Genomic DNA, 19,023 nt, shown 5'->3' on the forward strand with positions numbered 1-19,023 from the left:
TAATCAATGTCGTCGCCTCAAAAAAGTTCTTACCCCTGCCATCACTCGACCCGTACACTCGCCAATGGCGCCACTGTTGCCGTCAGGGCTATGTGCACTGCTGACATAGGAATTACTGGCCGCTTGTTACAGTCCTGTTTGCCATGCTCTCCAGTTGCCCTCATGACCTAAGCTTCAGACTCGACTTTCTGACAACGCATGCTGCCCTCATCGACCGTGCCACTGGTACGCTGTGCCTCAAGATTCCTCTTCTTTCCGACGGTCGCCCGAACAACCGAACACCCTCTGCACTACCGCGTGTGTTCGCTTACCTCCAAAAGCCCTAACCTTCGTCGAATTGACCTCAACGGCAACCGTGCCTGATGGCGACTACGTCGTCGCATCTATTCGTGATGTCCTCCTGTCGCGCGACATCTCTGTCCCACACTCCGTCGTCAGCCTTGCTGCTAATCGAATGGGTCTTCCCGTTATCAATTTTGGGTTGACGAAGCAAGTGTTACCTGAAGGCATAGCGGTGGCCACGCTCCAGTCAGTGACAGACGACCACGTCACTGCTTTCGTAGCCGACGCGTCTCTAGATCCTCCTGATTACCCGCAGGATGCCTTGTACCTCGACAGCCGTGACGTCTCATGGTCGCTCCGGACCTCGCAATGACCAAGCAGCTGCCCTATATCGCCTTTTGCTTTCCTACCGCGACATATTTGACACTGAAAATCGACCACTTGGTCAGGCGTCCTTTGTTAAGCATTGGATAAACACTGGAGATACTGTTCCCATCCACAGCCGACCGTATCGCGTATCCACTGCAGAGCGGCAAGTTATTCAGCAGGAAGCAAACAAGATACTCGCCAGAGTCATTGTTGAACCCTCGTCGAGTCCTTGGGCGTCGCCAGTCGTGCCCGTCAAAAAGTAAAATGGCACGTGGCGTTTTTGCGTTGATTACCGCCACCTAAAACCAATTACTAAAAAGCACGTTTACGCTTTACCACCAATGGAGGGCGCTCTTGATTGTCGTCACAGTGCCAAATATTTTTCGTCCATCGACCTTCGATCTGGTTATTGGCGAATTTCCGTGGATGAGCAAAACCAAGAAAAGACCGCTTTCGTCACTCCAGATGGCCTCTACCAATCCAAGGTTATGCCGTTCGGTTTATGCAATGCTCCCGCCACGTTCGAACGGATGATTGACTGTCTGCTTCAAGGTTTCAAATGGTCAACTTGCCTTTGTTACCTCGACGACGTCCTTGTGTTCTCTTCTACATTTGAGACGCACCTTGAGCTCGTCGCACCTATCCTTAATGTATTCTACAAGGCTGAGCTCCAACTAAAGTCATCGCAGTTTCACTACGGGCGCCGGCAGATTACAGTGCTAGGTCATCTCGTTGATGCTTCCTGAGTACAAACCCACCCGGAGAAGGTTCAGCAGTAATGGTTATGCTTGTGCCTATGTCTGTCAATGACGTCCGGAGTTTTTTGGGGCGCTGTTCTTAGTTCGGATGGTTCGTGAACGATATCGCAGCAATCGCTTGACCACTCACTGAACTTCTCTATAAAGACGTGCCTCTTATGTGGGGATCCCCTCACGCCGCCGCATTTTCACGCCTTATCACGATTCTCACCAATGCACCGGTCTTGGCCCACTTTGACCCGTCCTCACCTACAGAGGTCCAAACCGATGCCAGTGGTTACGGGAACGGCGCCATGTTATCGCAACGCCAACACGGCTACGACCGCGTTATAGCTTACGCTAGCCGGCTCCTGACAACTGCAGAGTGCAACTATTCGATTACCGAGCGCTAATGTATTGTTCTCGTCTGGGCTGTTTCAAGGTTCCGCCCAGATTTCTATGGCCAGCCCTTCTAAGTAATCACAGACCATCATGTGCCCTGTTGGCTTTCGTCGCTCAAGGATCCTACTGGCCGGCTCACTCGTTGGGCCTTCCGACTACAAGAATATCCCTTTCCAGTGACATACAAGTCGGGACGCCAACACCAGGACGACGCAGATTGCCTCTCTCGCTACCCAGTCGAAGCCGTGACCTCTACGTCTCATACTGACACCGACGCCTGTGTTCTCTCTGTTTTTCCAGTGCTCAATGTCGCCGACGAGTCGCACCGTGACCCGTCCTTGCGTCACTTGCCCACAGTTCCCTTCGCTTATTCACACTTCAAGATGGCGTACTCTACCGTCACAATGTTCACCCCCGACGGCCCTGCATTAATCCTTGTGATTCCTAAACACATTACCTTAGCTGTTCTCCATGAACTTCATGACCTCCCCACTGCCTGTCACCTGGGTGTGTCACGTACCTACGACCGGATCCGCCGACGCTTCCAGCGACGAAAGCAATGCCAGCGACGCAAGAAATGCCAGCGACGCAAGACACCATTGACGTTCCCTGCTGGGTACCTTCAACCACTCGATATTAGCCCCGAACCATTCTCTTGGGTTGGTTTCTACCTCTGGGAACAGGTGGATCGCTGTGGCGATGGATTACGCCACGCACTATGCCATCACCCGAACGTTTCCTACAAGCTGCATCATAGATGTCGCCGATTTTCTTCTACGCGACGTGATGTTATTACATGGAGCTCCGCGACAACCTCTCACAGACCGTGGCCGGACATTCCTATCAAAAGTTATCCTGCAGTCCTGTGCCAAGAGGCACAAGCTATCCACGTCATACCATCCGCAAACAAACTGCCTCACGGAGCGTCTCAAGGGCATGCTCACGGACATGCTCCCGACATATTTCTCTTCACACTACACTGACTGGGACCTTGCTCTACCGCTTGTCATATTTTATTTTATTTCCTCGCGCCACGACACAGCCAGTTATTCCCCGTTTTCCCTTCTGTTCGGCCGAGAGCCAGCGCTGCCCCTCGACAAAACCCTCCCTGTTCACGTGGCACCGACCAGTGAATATGCATTTGACGCCGTCACCCGCTGTGCCCACGCAAGGAAAATTGCCCGTGACCGCCTTCTGAAATCCCAAGAGAGTCAAAGGTGTTTGTACGACCGGCGACACGAAACGTGCACTTCCCTCCAGGTTCTTTGCTGCTTCTATGGTCTGCGTCGCGTCAGCTCAGCCTGTCAGAAAAACTGCTGTCTCGTTACACAGGCCCATATCGAGTGCTTCGTGCCGTGACTCCTGCCACCTATGAGATCACCCCTGACGCCCCATCTGCTTCCCAGTCCAGTGATATCTTGCACGTTACACGACTGAAACAGTATCACCCTCCCAGTGATGACATTTAGACGCTCCGGGACGTCGCTTGTGCCGCCGGGGGATTATGCTACAGGCATGTGGTATTTAATTGTTTGAACAAGACGCGTGGGTGCCATGACTCAAGAAAAGAGGAGGAAGAATGAACTGCGTTCGCACTGTGAATCTAACCGGTATGCGCTGCAACCGCTGTTGTAAATATAACCTGTAAACAGTTGCTCGTCTTACTGACTCGTCCTTCGAGTAACAATATCAAACGATCGGGCTTCGAACAAGGTCTGCGATGGTACGTACTTTGTGTACTTCAGACCATGTGGAAAATAGTCACGTGACATCCAGTCATCATCATCATCATCATCATCGGCATCATCGTCAGCCTGGTTACGCCCACTGCAGGGCAAAGGCCTCTCTCATACTTCTCCAAATACCCCGGTCATGTTCTAATTGTGGCCATGTTGTCCCTGCCAAATTAATCTCATCCGCCCACCTAACTTTCTGCCGCCCCTTGCTACGCTTCCCTTCCCTTGGAATCCAGTCCGTAACCCTTAATGACCATCGGTTATTTTCCCTCCTCATTACATCTGCTGCCCATGCCCATTACTTTTTCTTGATTTCAACTAAGATGTCAGTAACTCGCGTTTGTTCCCACACCCAGTCTGCTCTTTCCTTACCTCTTACCGTTACACCTATCATTCTTCTTTCCATAGCTCGCTGAGTCGTCCTCAATTTAAGTAGAACCCTTTTCGTAAGCCTCCAGGTTACATCAAGTTACATCAAGTTACATCAAGTAACTTTAGCCAGACCATGGGTAGAAACCAACGATGCCGACATGGGTATCAAACGAACGGATAAATGAAAGGCTATGCATAGGTGTACACTAGTGAACGTCAATCACGTGCGAAAAAGTGTCACGTGACCTCACGTATCCTTCACTAGCCCATGCGTGGTTCCCAACCATATTGACATAGATATCAAACGATTGGACTTCGAACAAGGACTGCGATGGTCGGCACTTCGTGTACTTCAGACCATGTGGAAAAAAACCACGCGACATCACGCAACTTTAGCCAGACGATGCGTAATTACCAACCATACCGACATGGATATCAAATGTACGGAAACATCGAAAGCTATGCGACGGTGTACAGGTAGCTAACGTCAAAGGACGTAGGAACGGCTGTCACGTGACCTCACGTATCTTTCTCTGGCCAATGCATGATTCCCAATCATACTGAAATGGTCATCATCTGATCCGGCTTCGAACAAGATTTGCGATGATGCGTAATTCGCGTACTTCAGGCCAAGTGGAAAGGAATCGCGTGACATCACGTAACTTCAGCCAGACTATGGTTAATTACCAACCATGCGTACATGGATGTCAAACGAAGGTGCTTCGAACAAGTTCTGCGATGGTACGCACGTCAAACCACGAGAAAAACGGTGTCACGTGACATTACCTAACTTTCACCAGGTTTATCGGTTTTGGCCAACCATATTGACATGAATATCAAATAAATGCCCGTCGAAGAAGCTCTGTAATGGCACCCACGCAAGATACGTCAGGCCAAGTGGTAAAAAGTATCACATTACCTAGCGTACCTTTCTAAAGCCGACATGTGATGCACAGGCACACCGACATGGCTATCATTCGAGCGAGGATCGCAACAGCTATGGGATGATACGCACGTTGGGAATGTCAAATCAGATGGGAAATAGTGTTACGTGACCTTACGTATCTTTTGCCAGGCTGGCGGGGCATTCCCAAGCATACTGACATGAACATCAAACTTCGAAGAAGCTGTGCGACGGTACGCACGTGGCGTACTCCAGACCACGTGATAAAGAGTCACGTTACGTCACGTAACTTTCGCAAGCCCATGGTTAATTTGCAAACACTCCGCCATAAATATCAAACGATCGGGAATCCAAAATGCTATGCGGTGGGACCCACGTAGCAAACCTCAGACCATGTGGCGAAGGGTATCACGTGACCCCACATAACTTTTGCAAGTCCGTGGATGCTTCCAAACCATATTTTTAATTTATTCTCGCTTCCTTGGACATGGATATTATACGAATTTGCTTCGAAGAATTTGCTGCAACGGTACGCCCGAAAAGCATGTCAGACCACGAGATAAAGTGTGCCACGTGCCCTCACGAGGCTTTCTCTAGTCATACGGTGATTCACAAATATAAAGACGTCTCGGGGGACAGGGTTTGGGCAACCTTCAAGAGGGTCTGCTAGGAGTTAGAACCAGATCGAGCATCCTTGAGGCTCTGGCGAAGAAGATTATATGATGTAAAAGCAAATATCAGAAGTTTAATGGATCATTACGCGTGAGCGAATGTTTAGCGTGCGTGCTCCTGTATGCATGGGTACAGAAGATGTGTTCGTGGCACTTCGCTTATCTCCTATACTCTACAGCATCTGGGCAACCTCATTGTCTCTCCCTGGTAGAGGGCCTTGTCAGCACACTGGTGGGCCGACACAGAGGAAAACGGAGGAATTCCACTCGCTGATATAGTGGTGGGGAGCGTAGGTCCGGTCGTGTCAGCATATTGGCCAACCCACTGGCCAACCGGCGTACAGGAATTCGGAACGATACCACTGCCTAGCATAAACGGGGAAAACGTAGAACAAAGGAGAGTGGGATTTGCGCTAGTGGTCCGGTCGTATCCAACAAATATTTTCCAACAAGTAAAACAAATCCAACAAGTATTTTAAAGTAGAACAAGTATTTTCAAGTAGACGAGCGTGATGATCTGGCGCGTCGTCTGAGCCGCTTGGGATCCGTTCCATTCATGGCCGCAGAGGGTGAACCGTAAAAAGATGCGTACCAAACGCACGGAAGTCAAACAGCCAGTGCGTCTTTTGCCACACAACACCGCGGAAACAGAGGTGAAAAGCGCGTCACGTGACTTCACGTAACTGCATTGAACGTGACTGAATGCTGAACCGATTAACGTAGGTTTCACGGCGAGAGGAATTTACCTTGAAAGCCGTGTAGTACTGATAGAAGACATGAATTGATAAAGCTTGTCATATTTTTTCTTTCCTCACAAACACGCAAGCCTAAAATACTTGACAATTCTTGCTTCGGCAGTTGCTCTTCACACATTAGCAATGATAACGAATTATTCTTATGGTCTCGTTGCTGCGAACACTGGACTGCTTTGTGCATTATCACTGCACAAAATTCCTCACTATGTGAAAAGACGCACGCGCCTTTCAGAACCATCGGTGAGCACTAGCATGACTAGGCGTAATAGATAATAATGGTTATTTCTAGTTATTTTCTTAATAGTCGCCATGCGACTTTGGCTCGAACAAGTTCAGCGCCAACTTTCGCCGGAATTCACCACTCGACGGAATGGAATATGTGAACAGAATAAAACCGGCGAGAATTGTCTTGGTATTGTTTCTCTTCTTCGAGCAATGCAATGCTTGGACGCTACATCTTTCCAATTTTTTTTTAATATTTCAGTTCGCAAATTTTATCTATATGCGGTATTCGTGATGCCCTGAAGTGCACAAATAGCAAGAGTGTGTCATATTATAGTACACTATGCGCATGAAGATGATACGAATCAGAGAATCTTCTATTCTGCATCGCTGCGCTTCCTCGTGACAAGTTTTTCGAGATTTCTCTACAGCGTATGCGGCTCATTTACGGCAGCTTGCACAGTTAACCAATGTGTACACAAGAACAAATGTAGTACCGTTTATGCAATGAGCAACCTGGCAGGCACCACCGAACTTTAGCAAACATGTTTACCTGACATGTCTGTATCAAATTATTATCGCTTACCACGACTATCTGAGCTTCCTAACAGCTTCATTTCCCAACTACAAAAACCTATTCCTGGGGTGGGGGTGACACTTTCAAATGGAACTGGAAAAAAAAGTATTTTTTAATTTTTGTTTCCCCTGAAGCTCCTATGTCAGTGCGCAATAATTATGCACAATGTAGCACAGCATCCGGCTGAACGAGACCATTACATCTGGATAGCATCGTTATTGTGTGAACAGCAACAACAGAAACCAGAACTTCCAGGTATTTCAGTCATCCTGTGCGTGTGCGAGGAATAAAATTATGGCAAGATTTACCAATCCATGTCTTCTGTCAGTACCACATCACTTTCGAAGTAAATTCCAATCGCCCTGGTATTCCCGGCAATCGGTTCAGCAGCGAATCGCGTTCAACGCAGATTTTCGTGTATTCGCGCGACACGCTTTTCACCTCCGTTTCCCTAGTGTTGCCTGCCAAAATTCACACTGGCTGTTCGATTCACAATAGTTTAGTATACATACCAGTATGTCTGTAAATGAACCAATCATTGGAAAAAAGCCCCGTGAGGCCAAATAACACTCCTTCTGAGTTCGTATGCTTTCCATGTCAATATGGTTGAGAAGCATCTATGGGCCTGCGAAAGTTATGTGACGTGACGTGGTATTATTCGCCAGATGCTCTTAGTTCCGCTACGTTGCTACCACCGCATAGCCCTCTTGATTCCAGTTCGTTTAATGTCCATGTCGGAATCGTTGGAAGTTGCCCATGGGTTAGCAAAAGTTACGCGATGTTACGCTACTCTTTTTCACGTGGTCTGAAGTACACGAAGTGCGTACCATCGCAGACTTCGTTCGAAGCCCGATCGTTTGATGTCCATGTCAGTATGATTGGGAATCATGCATGGGCTTGCGAAAGATACGTGAAGTCACGTGAAGTAGTGTCTTTTTGTTTGCTTTTTGGTATCTGTACCTCTTGATATGTTTAACTTATGTCTTTAGACCTTGTCAGGTTCATGTGCTGCGATATTTGCAATCACCAACATACATGTTGATAGTTTGAATACAGGTTTAGTTGAGAGTTAGCGCTCGTCCTGTTTGGTTCTATTCCCTGTCCGTGTCACTTTGCGCTACAACTCAAGATCATGTCTTATAAGGTCACTTAGCGCTATCTGAAAAAAAAAACAAATGTCTCTTAATACATAAAATAAAGGAAGAACCAGACTCTTCAAGCCAATGCTGCAATACAACTTTCTACTTTACACCTGTTTTCCTTAGTTTGAGAGCACGCGTTCTCAGTGGGAAAAAGTGACCATGTGTTACTCGTATGCTGCTGGAAGCCTCTTTGGCTAACTAAGAAAAAAAAGCGGTTTGCGTATCAGTGTTCGTCCTATCTCTTTGGAAGAGTGAGTTTTTCTTTTAAATATGGCTATCGAATAGCTTGGCTGTGCGTGCTGCGCTTCTAATCTTATTCTACGTAAGGTCACTCGACTTTTCTAATGGATGTTGCCTCCTCAAATAAATTTAATTGCAAGTCTGGCGCTCTTTCCGTACCCATATATTCTCTTTGGTTTTTACTTTGCGCCACATTACAGTGGCTTAGCTTCCATACCAAATACATTTCTCAGCGATGCCACTTTTCCTAAAATTGCAAAAGAACTTGCACATCGTATTATTGACGGTCTATTGCAAGATCATCTAAAGAACCTTCAAACAATCATCATGATTGTGACATATGGTTCGCAATGCGAAGATAAGTCAGGTGTAGGTAGCTTTTCCCGATTCTCGATTAGACATTTTCTCTTCGGCTGCTAGATTTTGTACTCACCTTCTTAGCCGAATTCATGGCAGTGGTCCTTTCTCTACGCAAATTAGGCCCATCAGTTACGTCAGCCGTGATAGTCACTCAATCATTATGATTGTGCTCATCCCTTACTGATTCTCGTGACTCTCACGCAATGAGGACGTTTGATTCATCTGTACCTGGACATTTGACAAATGTGCGTTTAATTTGGGTGCCTAACCATAAAGGACTAATCATAAATGAAATTGCAGATTCTATAGCCCCGCCATTGATAAACGGCCCTATTCGACCGTATTGTTCTTTGACTGCTCACGTCGCTGGTGCTACTTTTCGCAGGAGCGTCATTATGCAGGCAGTGCTAGCCTCCGCAATAACTAATTCTATCGATTAACGACATGTCCTGCACACTTGGCACAGATTTTTGATGTCAAACACACAAAAAGTAAACAGTCCGTCACGAGACTGTACTGCTGTATACCTACGTTGAATTTCTATCTACACAAGTCTGGTCTGGTCTCCTCACCATAGTGTTCATTCTGTGGCGAAGCGGAGACAACAGGCCATTTTTTGATGTTGTTGTGATGTAGGCATTTTCCTAATATAAGAAAAAGACTGCTGGGAATCCCTCTGACCCGCCGTGGTTGCTTAGTGGCTATAGTGTTGGGCTGCCAAGGAAAAAAAATAAATTATGGGGTTGTACGCGCCAAAACCACTTTCTGATTATGACGCACGCCATAGTTGAGGACTCCGGAAATTTCGACCACCTGGGGCTCCTTAACAAGCACCTAAATCTAAGTACAAGAGTGTTTTCGCATTACGCCTTCGTCGAAATGCGGCGGGCTGCGAAGCACGAGGTGGCGGGATGGAATGCCGGCCGTGGCGACCGCATTTCGGTGGGAGCAAATGTCAGAACACCTAAGTACTTAGACTTCGTTACATGTTAAAAGAACCCGGAGTGGTCCAACTTTCTGCTGTTCCCCACAACGGCGTGCCTCATAAGCAATTAGACCCTAGTTTTCGCATGCAAAGCTTATATTTTCTTTTACCCCGCATCGCACTATTGGCATGGATGTATTTCGGCCTGTGATCTAATTCTTTAGAGCTTGCGTTATCGGGTTCATCCACAGAAATGTTTGCTTGACAATACAAGATTAGCTGATGGAATATAATTGATTACTATATCGATACATGTACTCGTTTATGTCTCCGGAGTCTGCTTTCCAAAGACAAACAAAATTGTTAAACGTTATCGCTCATAGCAGGAAGCGCCTGCGTGTATCGGCAGTTTCTCGAACGTTATCGATAGTTCTATCCGTTGTCTGCTGTCACCGCACTTTGTTTGATCCGAATGTATGAGCGGCACAAATTGTGTAGTGCTATCTGGAAGACACGCGGGCCCCAGCGATTACTCTTGAACCTTCAATAACTCATTCTTAAAACCCAACGCGCTTGACTTTCAGGTGAGATTTGTATGATCCCCGACTGTGTTCGCCGCTATCGTTGAACTTTGAGTGTAGCCTGTCTTTGTGAGCTCAGGTGGGCCCAATAAAACTTAGCTTCGTCATTCACAGTATTGCCACTGTGTTCCTTACCGTCACTACTAAATGACAATATTAGACTGATCGTCTCCCCTCCCCGCCATAGTTTATTTATTTATTACAGCGAAGCTGTTGGGCTCTCAGTGGTCGGCATTTTTCGTGTCCGCGCCTGTTAGCAAAAATGTGGGCCGATCCCAGTGGCCAGCGTTAAAAGTAAGACCGCAGTAAGACAGAGCTTTCAAGCTCTGAGCGCAGCGAACAGTTCATACATTCTTTGGAATCACGTATAAAACATACAGAACAGCATACGCTTCACTAAAGAGAAAACACGAAACAAGCATCCGAACTAAATAAGTGTTGATAAGGTGCACCTGATAACAATGCGAAGCACGTAGGACTTCCTGCATACGTTTCCCGGGAAAGATTACCGTAGCGCAAGCTGCTGCAGGAACAGCAGCTTGCAACGTGGAGAGTGACGGCCCTAGTATTTTCTTATACAAAAGAACCAGCCTATCAAGTGATTTTAATGTTGTTGCAGCACCGCTATTGGTGGTGGGGTGCTGTCAAAATTACCATTACTCCCATTACTACCCTTACCATGAATTATCATTACTATAAAGCAAACAAACCATTGCATGCCTCCTCACCAGTAGTAGTGGCGGTTTTCAACAGCTTCGGTGAACATCCACTTCCGCAGGGCCGGGATGGCGAGTCAGTTTTTGATGTATTTATTGAAATATTGTTGGCTGCTTCTTAATTTATGTTTTTCTTCTGATTGTTTTTCTTTTTCGAACAAGAAGTTTGCTTTCTAAGCTTCAATGTTCAAATTATTACTTCCCTTGTCTTTTTTTATACACCTAATTTAACCACCCGATTCATGGCAAATTCCCCACTGTGAGTATGCGCCACAACCACGCAAGAGGACAGGAAAAACAGCGAAACCGAGTCAAGTTGTGGACTCATCAGAGGTTCTTAAGAATTACTGAAAGGCTTCGTACGTAACTAGGAAAGCAGTTACGCTTAATCGTTAGCCATTCGGTGCGCACTTAAGTATTACTAAATTGCTGATGTATGAACACGAGAGAGAGAGAGAGAGAGAAAGAGAACAACTTTAGTGAAAGTGCCTGCAAAGTCGGTTAGGCTCCCTCCACGCAGGGAGGAGAAGCTTTTACCGCGACGCGGCCACTACGTCAGTCTCGTGCATTGTGCTCCTCGAGGTCTTGGTTCCTCGATACTTCCGCGGATCCGGGAGGGCCGCCGCCCACTTCCTGGGGGTGCTGCCCCCCTTCTCCTCGGTGAGAGATGAAATGCGCATGTGCAACAAGTGTGCCAAGAACAAAAAGAACCATACAAGTCCAGATAACGGTACAATACAACTTTCTACTTCATACCTGCATCCCTTACTTTAAGGACAAACGTGCGCAATGTCAAAAAGCCGGGATATGTCCGCCCACATGCTGCTGGAAGCATATTTGGCTAAATAAAAAGAAAGGTTATTTATGTATCAGGGATCCCTTTTTAGAAGACAGAGTTTTTCTTTCTAGATAAGGATCTCGAATAGCTTGTCTCTGCGTGCCGCGCTTCTAATGTTATTCTGCATAACTTCACTCAGCTTATACAATGCGTGCTACCTCCTCAAATAAATTTAGTTGAAAGTGTGGCGCTCTTTTTGTCTGCATATTTTCTCCCTGGTTTTTACACTGTGCCCATTAGGGCGGCTTAACTTCAAACCAAATACATGTCTCAATACAGTTTAAAACAAAACATGGACATAATTTTGTGTTTCTACCCGAAGAGCGAAATAAGTGAATGGTTTTTCTTTCTTCTCACATTTTCCCAGAAGGAAGTCACTTACGAGGTAGTCATGGGACTTGAGTATCTTGACGCCGTAATTATGGAGGTCCTCCGGATGAATCCATCTGTGCACATGTGAGTACCCCCGAGTACGACTTATCATTGTTTTCATTTATGCAGGAAAGGAATGATTAAAAGATGAAGGCAAGCATCTTATCTCTAGCGAAGGGCTAGAGAAGATCAATTTACTCCAAAAAAAAGAAGAAAACACAGGGCATAAATTAAGCACACTAGAACAGGCGGTTGCTGAAAAAAAACAAGAACAAAATTTAGGCGTTACGGAGAACTATTCAAGAATGGTGTTTTGAAAGATATGAGTGTCGTAATACACTTAATGGCAAGACGAACGTTTTTTTACTCGCCTACTGTTCTATCTAGTGGTGTAAGCATTAACAATGACAGCAAGCTTTGGACTTACGGTTGAACTCCGCGGACGGTATTGTAACGCGGCTGCGACATGTTTGCGCGACGCAGCCTGCAAGTCAGCGGCAGCTAAGCAAAAGGAACAACACTCTGTAAGCTACCAGGCGTCTCATAACGCTGGTACGATCACGACTGTCACGGTGAAAATACTCCAGGAGTCACATAGCGATGATGCATAAGATGAGGCCGACGGGAAGCTATCAGCGTTGTGCGCGCCAAGTGAAATATTAGGTAACGTGGCGATTACTGTGCTTTCTACTTGGACCATGCAGAGTCGGAGCAGCTGATTAGTAACGCTAGTGTTGGCGTGCGAGCGGTCATCATGCCAGCAGAGGAAGGCAGACAATTTTCCGTGCCGATTGGGCTGAGCGTGCGTCCACTTCATGGTTGTTCAAGCAAAACTGGCCTCTGGACAGGGCACCACCCACGAGCCATGTATGCGCCGTGGCACGACTGCTCTCGAACGCTAGCACTTTGGCCATAGAGAAACAAGGGGGAATACTCGGCGAAAGCTGGCAACAGGGAACACGCCGTGGTTAAATGTTCACATCGTCCGTTAGCAACCCAAGCATCGAAATAAACTAGAGAAGTGCGTAAATTCGTCCTCTCTTGTATGACATTCTGCAGGTGAAGCGCGAAAAACAGGGACGGGCGGAAACAAGCGCATGTGTTGCACCCTGTATCCGCCTTTGATTTTCGCGCTTCGCCTGAAATGAATCGAAAAATAAATAGTGGACGCGTTAGTTAACCGCCCTGCCAACTGCAAAGCCACGTACGCGAGTGAGCTCGGGCGCGACGGATTTGGAGCGTAACTTACGAGGAAGCTCGGGCCTAGCTCCGACGCAGCCTATTAAAATACATGTGAAACGCAAATATGTTTTTCTGATATAACCCCTCGACCGATTTTAATGATATTTGCAGCGTTTGAGAGAGAAAGTTACATTATAGTGACTGTTGGAACAGAATTTAGATTTAGGGCCTGAAATTTATTTAAAAAATTTTCGAAAATATGAAAGTTTGAAAAAAATAGAAGCTATATGTTTACAAATTAATAGCTCTGCATCAAGAACAGATATCGTGGTTCCGTAAACCGCATGCAATAGATCATTGAAAGCGGGCAAATTTGATATGTCATTTGATATCTTAGGTGAATTTGTTACGTTGTGGGCAAAGGTTCTGCAAAAGCTGTATTTCCATAGTACTAAACTATTTGATATTCATATGTAACATAGCAATTTCCACTGCTTTTGTGCACTATTATATGCGTTTCACATAATTCTGATATCGTTTTTCATTGCTGAGTTGTAGAGTTGTAAACTTATAGTTTCGGTTCCAGGAAGTTTTCAATTTTAGCCGCGTTATAATAAAATAATGACGAGCCAAATAAAAATTCAAAACCAGCAGGCCAACAGTCACCAATCTGAATTTTTCTTTTCAATTTCATAAACCTCTGCAAACGTGGTGCAGTGGTTGCAGAGAAAAACGAATTCTCCTTTTACATGTGCTTATATAGGAGCACGCGAGCTTAAAGCCTAAGGCGATTTCAGGTGAGTGTCGTGCAGCATCGGCAGCATGTCGCGTCCTCATCTCCTCTCGCATTTCGCCAACATGGAACCACTGACACTGAGTTCTGGATCGACGAGCTCTACTAACTCAGTGCGCGGCAATGGAGCCGGCAACAGCGGTTTACCTTTACTACTCGAGCTGTTCGCGCTGCTGTACCACACTACACCAATCGTTTCTGCTCCGCGGTATGTCGACTGTAGTAATTCATTGCAGGTCGCAGGGTGGCGGACAGCTTCATAATTCGAGGCATTCAGGATTATGTGGTCAACCTATAGCCGTCGAAGAAAGGATATTCGGTTATGTACTACCACAAGCGGAGATTGTGGCGCCATTCTCAGTTTCACGCGAAACAAGAATGCGAATGCGAAACCTAACCGCGCGCGCAATGCCCCAACTGTGGCTTGAAAGCGTGCAAGTGCAAGGAGGGTGGAAACAAGTAAACTTGCCGGAAGCACTAGCAGCCATGAGCGCCCACGCACTATCTTCCAGACAAAGAGGTTATGCATACAACCTCCGTGCTCCCAGGCTAGATAGTGTGCAGCCTTAGAAGACATATAGTAAGTAGGGAAGGGAAACTGTACCTTCCGCAGTACAACGAAATTAAGCGTAACGGTGGTGTGGTAAAGTGTACGACCAAGACAAAGCACCGGCCAAATTAAAACTAATATTATCATTATTACGTAAGGCGCATTTATGGCCGCTGCGGTAGCGGCTTATAGGGCTGGTGGAGCTGCTCGCTCACTGGTTATGGGCCTTTTGTTACCGCTGAGGCGGTATTCATGCGCACGTCAATCTAACATGAATACAGATTGAGAAATAGAAAATATAAGCCCATTAGCTTACTTTCGGTGTTATATAAAATATTCACCAAGATCATCGATCCCCAATTGTATAAGAACAACACTGTACTTCAGTCTACCAAGGGAACAGGCTGGCTTCAGGAGCGGATATTCTGCATTGGATACATCCATATCAGTCAGGTTATCGAGAATTCCACAGAATACAATCAGCCTCTCTATATGGCTTTCATAGATTACGAAAATACATTTTATTCAGTAGAGATAGCAGCAGTCATAGCGGCTTTGCGTAATCAAGGAGTACAGGACGCTTGCGTAAATATCTCGGAAAATATTTACAGAGATTACAGAGCTGCCTTAATTCTCCACAAGAAGTATCGGAACATACCTGTAAAGTAAAGGGTCAGACAACGAGACGCAATATCTCCTATGCTCTTCACTGTCTGCTTGGAAGACGTATTCAAGCTATTCAACAGGGAAGGCCTATGAGTGACGATCAGGGGCAAATTTTTCAGCAACCTTCGATTTACATATGACATTGTCTTGTTCAGGAAAACTGGCGACGAGTTACAACGAATTATTGAGGCCCTTAACAGAGAGAGTGTAAAATAGGGGTTAAAGACTAATACGCAGAATACAAAGATAATGATCAATAGCTGGGCAAGCGAACAAGAGTTCAGGATCACCAGTCAGCCTACAAAGTCTTCACTGAAGTACTGACCATGAGAAGGAAATTTACAGAAGAATAAAAGTTAGTTGGAGCGCATACGGCATACACTGTTAGATCCTGCCTGGAAGCTTACCACTATCACTAAAAAAAAAGTGTAGAACCAGTGCACTCTGCCGGTGCTAACATATGGCGTAGAAACTCGGAGACTGACAACGAAGCTCGAAAACGAGGCAAAGACCGCGCAAAAAGTGATGGAACGAAGAATCTCAGTCGTTAAGTTAAGAGTTAGAAAGAGAGCTGTGTGGGTGAAAGATCAAATGGGGATAGCTGATATGCTAATTAGCATTAAGAGAAAAAAGTCGAGCTGGGCAGGTCATGTAATGCGTAGGTTAGATAACCGGCGTGCCGTTAGGGTTACAGAATGGGTGCCCAGAGAAGGGCACCGCAGTCGACGACGGCAGAGGACTAGGTTGCGCGATAAAATTAGGAAATTCGCGGGTGCTATTTGGAATTGTTTGACGCATGACAGGGGTAAATGGAGAGCGCAGGGAGAGGCCTTCGTATTGCAGTGAGCATCAACAGGATGATTATGATGATGATGATGATAATGATGATGACGATGATGATTATCTTTATTATTTTGCCACGTGGCGGACAGTCCTCAACTGTCAAGAAAACACTTCAAAGAAATAAGCTTACTTTGTTTATTGTCAATGGTGAATGAAGCTGTACATGCCCACAAATTTCGTAGGAGTAGTTGGACTTAATGCTGTCAGGCACTGAGTTACGACATTCAGAAACAGAGATAGCTAACTATTTCATAGAAGTGAAAGCTTGAATCGACCGGTTTTCTCATCGTGCTTGGCATGTCGCTAAAGCAAGGAGAACGAAGCTTCAGGCAACGACATTTATGCTTTGCTACCCTAGTACTGTAGTTGCGTACAGAGGTTCTTGATGTGGTTCATACTATACGCATATTGTCTGCGTTCGATGATTTCAGCTGGATTGAAAAATAAAAGAAACATAAAAAGTTCACAGCTAAAAAGGTAATGCCAGCAATATAAGCTCGGGCTTCTATGTCCCATTTTTTTTAATAACACGCTGGCGAGAGGAACGTAGCAGTAGGGCAGTACAGACTACGACCGAATTCGAGTACTCAGAGCTAGCAAAGAACGTTATGGAGACAACAGTGCTTATAAAGCCTTGTGAAGATATCGTGTGAAAAAACAAGGACACTAAATAAACATATAAGGCAGGCCAATTATAGCTCACATATCCTTGGAAAATGCAGTTTACGGTTTGTGATAGAAAAAAAATGGTATATGGATTGAAACAAGGCAAACAGTTTCAAGGAGATAAACACTTTCATTAGGCAACAACAGTTTAGTAACGTCTGCTGCTGGGCTAGTTGGTACGTGGCTTTAATAAATTGTTTTTGGACGCAAAAAATGGACCCAGAGAACAGAATAAATGACAAGGACACGTGCACTTGAGGCTTGAGGCTTGAGGCAACGCATTGAGGCTATAATTCTCCGTGCGAGGTCAAACGATGAAAAAATTTCCAAGGTTTCTAAAAATCAAACTTGTAGCTGTTGCACAACTCATTGTGGTCTTCCGTGTTGTTAGCCTCATTTTTCTATTATATACCTCCTAGTTTCACACTGAAAAGATTTTGCGCCAAAACATTTACACGCATAAGAAAGACGACGACACCACGGGCGCTACTTCAACTGTTTAATGAGGGTGAAAGCACTCGACATATATAGCCCTCCAAAACACCGCACATGCGTACGAGGCAACATGCAGTACAAGGTTTTATCAGAGTAGGCGCGATAGAAACTTCAGCTCAGCCTCGTAAAAAAAAACCGATGTATCACTAACACAGTTCCGACCCGCTTTCTTGATGTAGAAGGCTTGTAATGTTTCATGCGATGTCTGATGCCTGCCTCTACCCAAAGTCCTTGCATCGCGGAACTGTGGAAAACAATCGGTGCAAGCCCTGCAGTGATCCACAATTCGCTCACCTTCATTATTTTTTATACCTTTTGCATGTTCCCTAAGTCGGTCGTTCACACAATGCCCCGTCTGTACAATGTAGGATTTCCCGCAGGACAGAGGAATTTCATATACGACGTTTGTGGCACGCTTTAAGAAACGCTCGCCATGCTTCTTCTGACAGCCAGGCATTTGGCTTTCGCAAGTTATGCGACGGGTTAGCTGGGCAAGCTTTTGGGGAGCGGAGAACACCACCAGCGCATTATACCGGTTAGCCACTTTTTTTCAGGCTGTGCGTGACTTTATGGATGTATGGGACCACTATAGGCCACTCTTTTTTCTTCGGCTCTACCCTGCTTACCCCAGCCTTCAACTTCTTCAAAAGCGTTTCTGCCACAGGGACCAAGACCGACTCGGGGAAGCCAGCTGCAACGAGCCTGCCCAATTGGTTGTCAAAACTTGCTTGCATCTCATGGACACACGACTTCGGGAGCGATAACTCCAGGCAGCGGTTGGCGATGCCTCTTTTCACTACCTTTGAGTGGGCGAAATTGTACGGCAAGAGCCCTTTTTGCGCACGGGGGGAGTAAGTCCAACAAACGTGCCCATCTGAAAATTTTAACTGTAAATCTAAAAACTGAAGCAAACCATTATCCAGGTAGCTCATAAGTAAAACATAGCCCTTTCCCCAAGTTTCTAAAATCATCTGAAACACTGCTCACTGGAGGGCTATATATGTCGAGTGCTTTCACCCTCATTATACAGTTGAAGTAGCGCCCGTGGTGCCGTCGTCTTTCTTGTGTGTGTAAACTTTTGGCGGAAAATCTTTTCAGTATGCAAGATCACCAACTAGCCCAGCAGTTAACTCTTCTCCTAGTTTAAATTCAGCACTAATTCAACGCGACTTAGTGACTGTGCCCACGGTTTTCATCATTCTGTGGTCTACGGTGTCAACCAGCGTATGCGTGTGTCGGATCACAATAATGTCTGTGATATGAAGTGCGACATCATTACGATGACATATTGAGATACCGTGAGTAAGCAACAGCGTGGTTATTTGATTGGCAACTCCCTCGCAAGGAAACGGTGCGTCACATGCTACCATAACAAGGGTGCATGATCAAGGTGTGATGACGACGTCGTCTTCTGCTAGACGAAAGGAGTTGCGTTGCGGCGACAAGCAATGGACTAAACCAGGGCTCTTATAAAACGTCACCATGCGGTCCGGAATGTTGATTACGGCGCCGTATTCTTTCAGGAAATCCATTCCAATAATCACATCCCTACAGCGCACAGGAAGAACGATGAAAGTGGCCACGAAAGAAGAACCCCGGGTGCTAATTCTAGCAGTACATCTTCCAA

General features: G+C 46.0%; 1 protein-coding gene across 1 annotated transcript in view; it reads left to right on the top strand.

Moving 5' to 3' along the window:
• LOC135897944 (cytochrome P450 3A9-like) overlaps positions 1–19,023 on the top strand; it is a 336,077-nt gene that overhangs the window by 235,664 nt on the left and 81,390 nt on the right. The window contains exon 11 of the mRNA XM_070532782.1: positions 12,197–12,285. Coding sequence (XP_070388883.1) covers positions 12,197–12,285 — 89 coding nt within the window. The remainder of the gene's footprint in view (positions 1–12,196; positions 12,286–19,023) is intronic.

The sequence above is a fragment of the Dermacentor albipictus genome, chromosome 2 (assembly GCF_038994185.2).
Source record: "Dermacentor albipictus isolate Rhodes 1998 colony chromosome 2, USDA_Dalb.pri_finalv2, whole genome shotgun sequence".
Taxonomy (NCBI): domain Eukaryota; kingdom Metazoa; phylum Arthropoda; class Arachnida; order Ixodida; family Ixodidae; genus Dermacentor; species Dermacentor albipictus.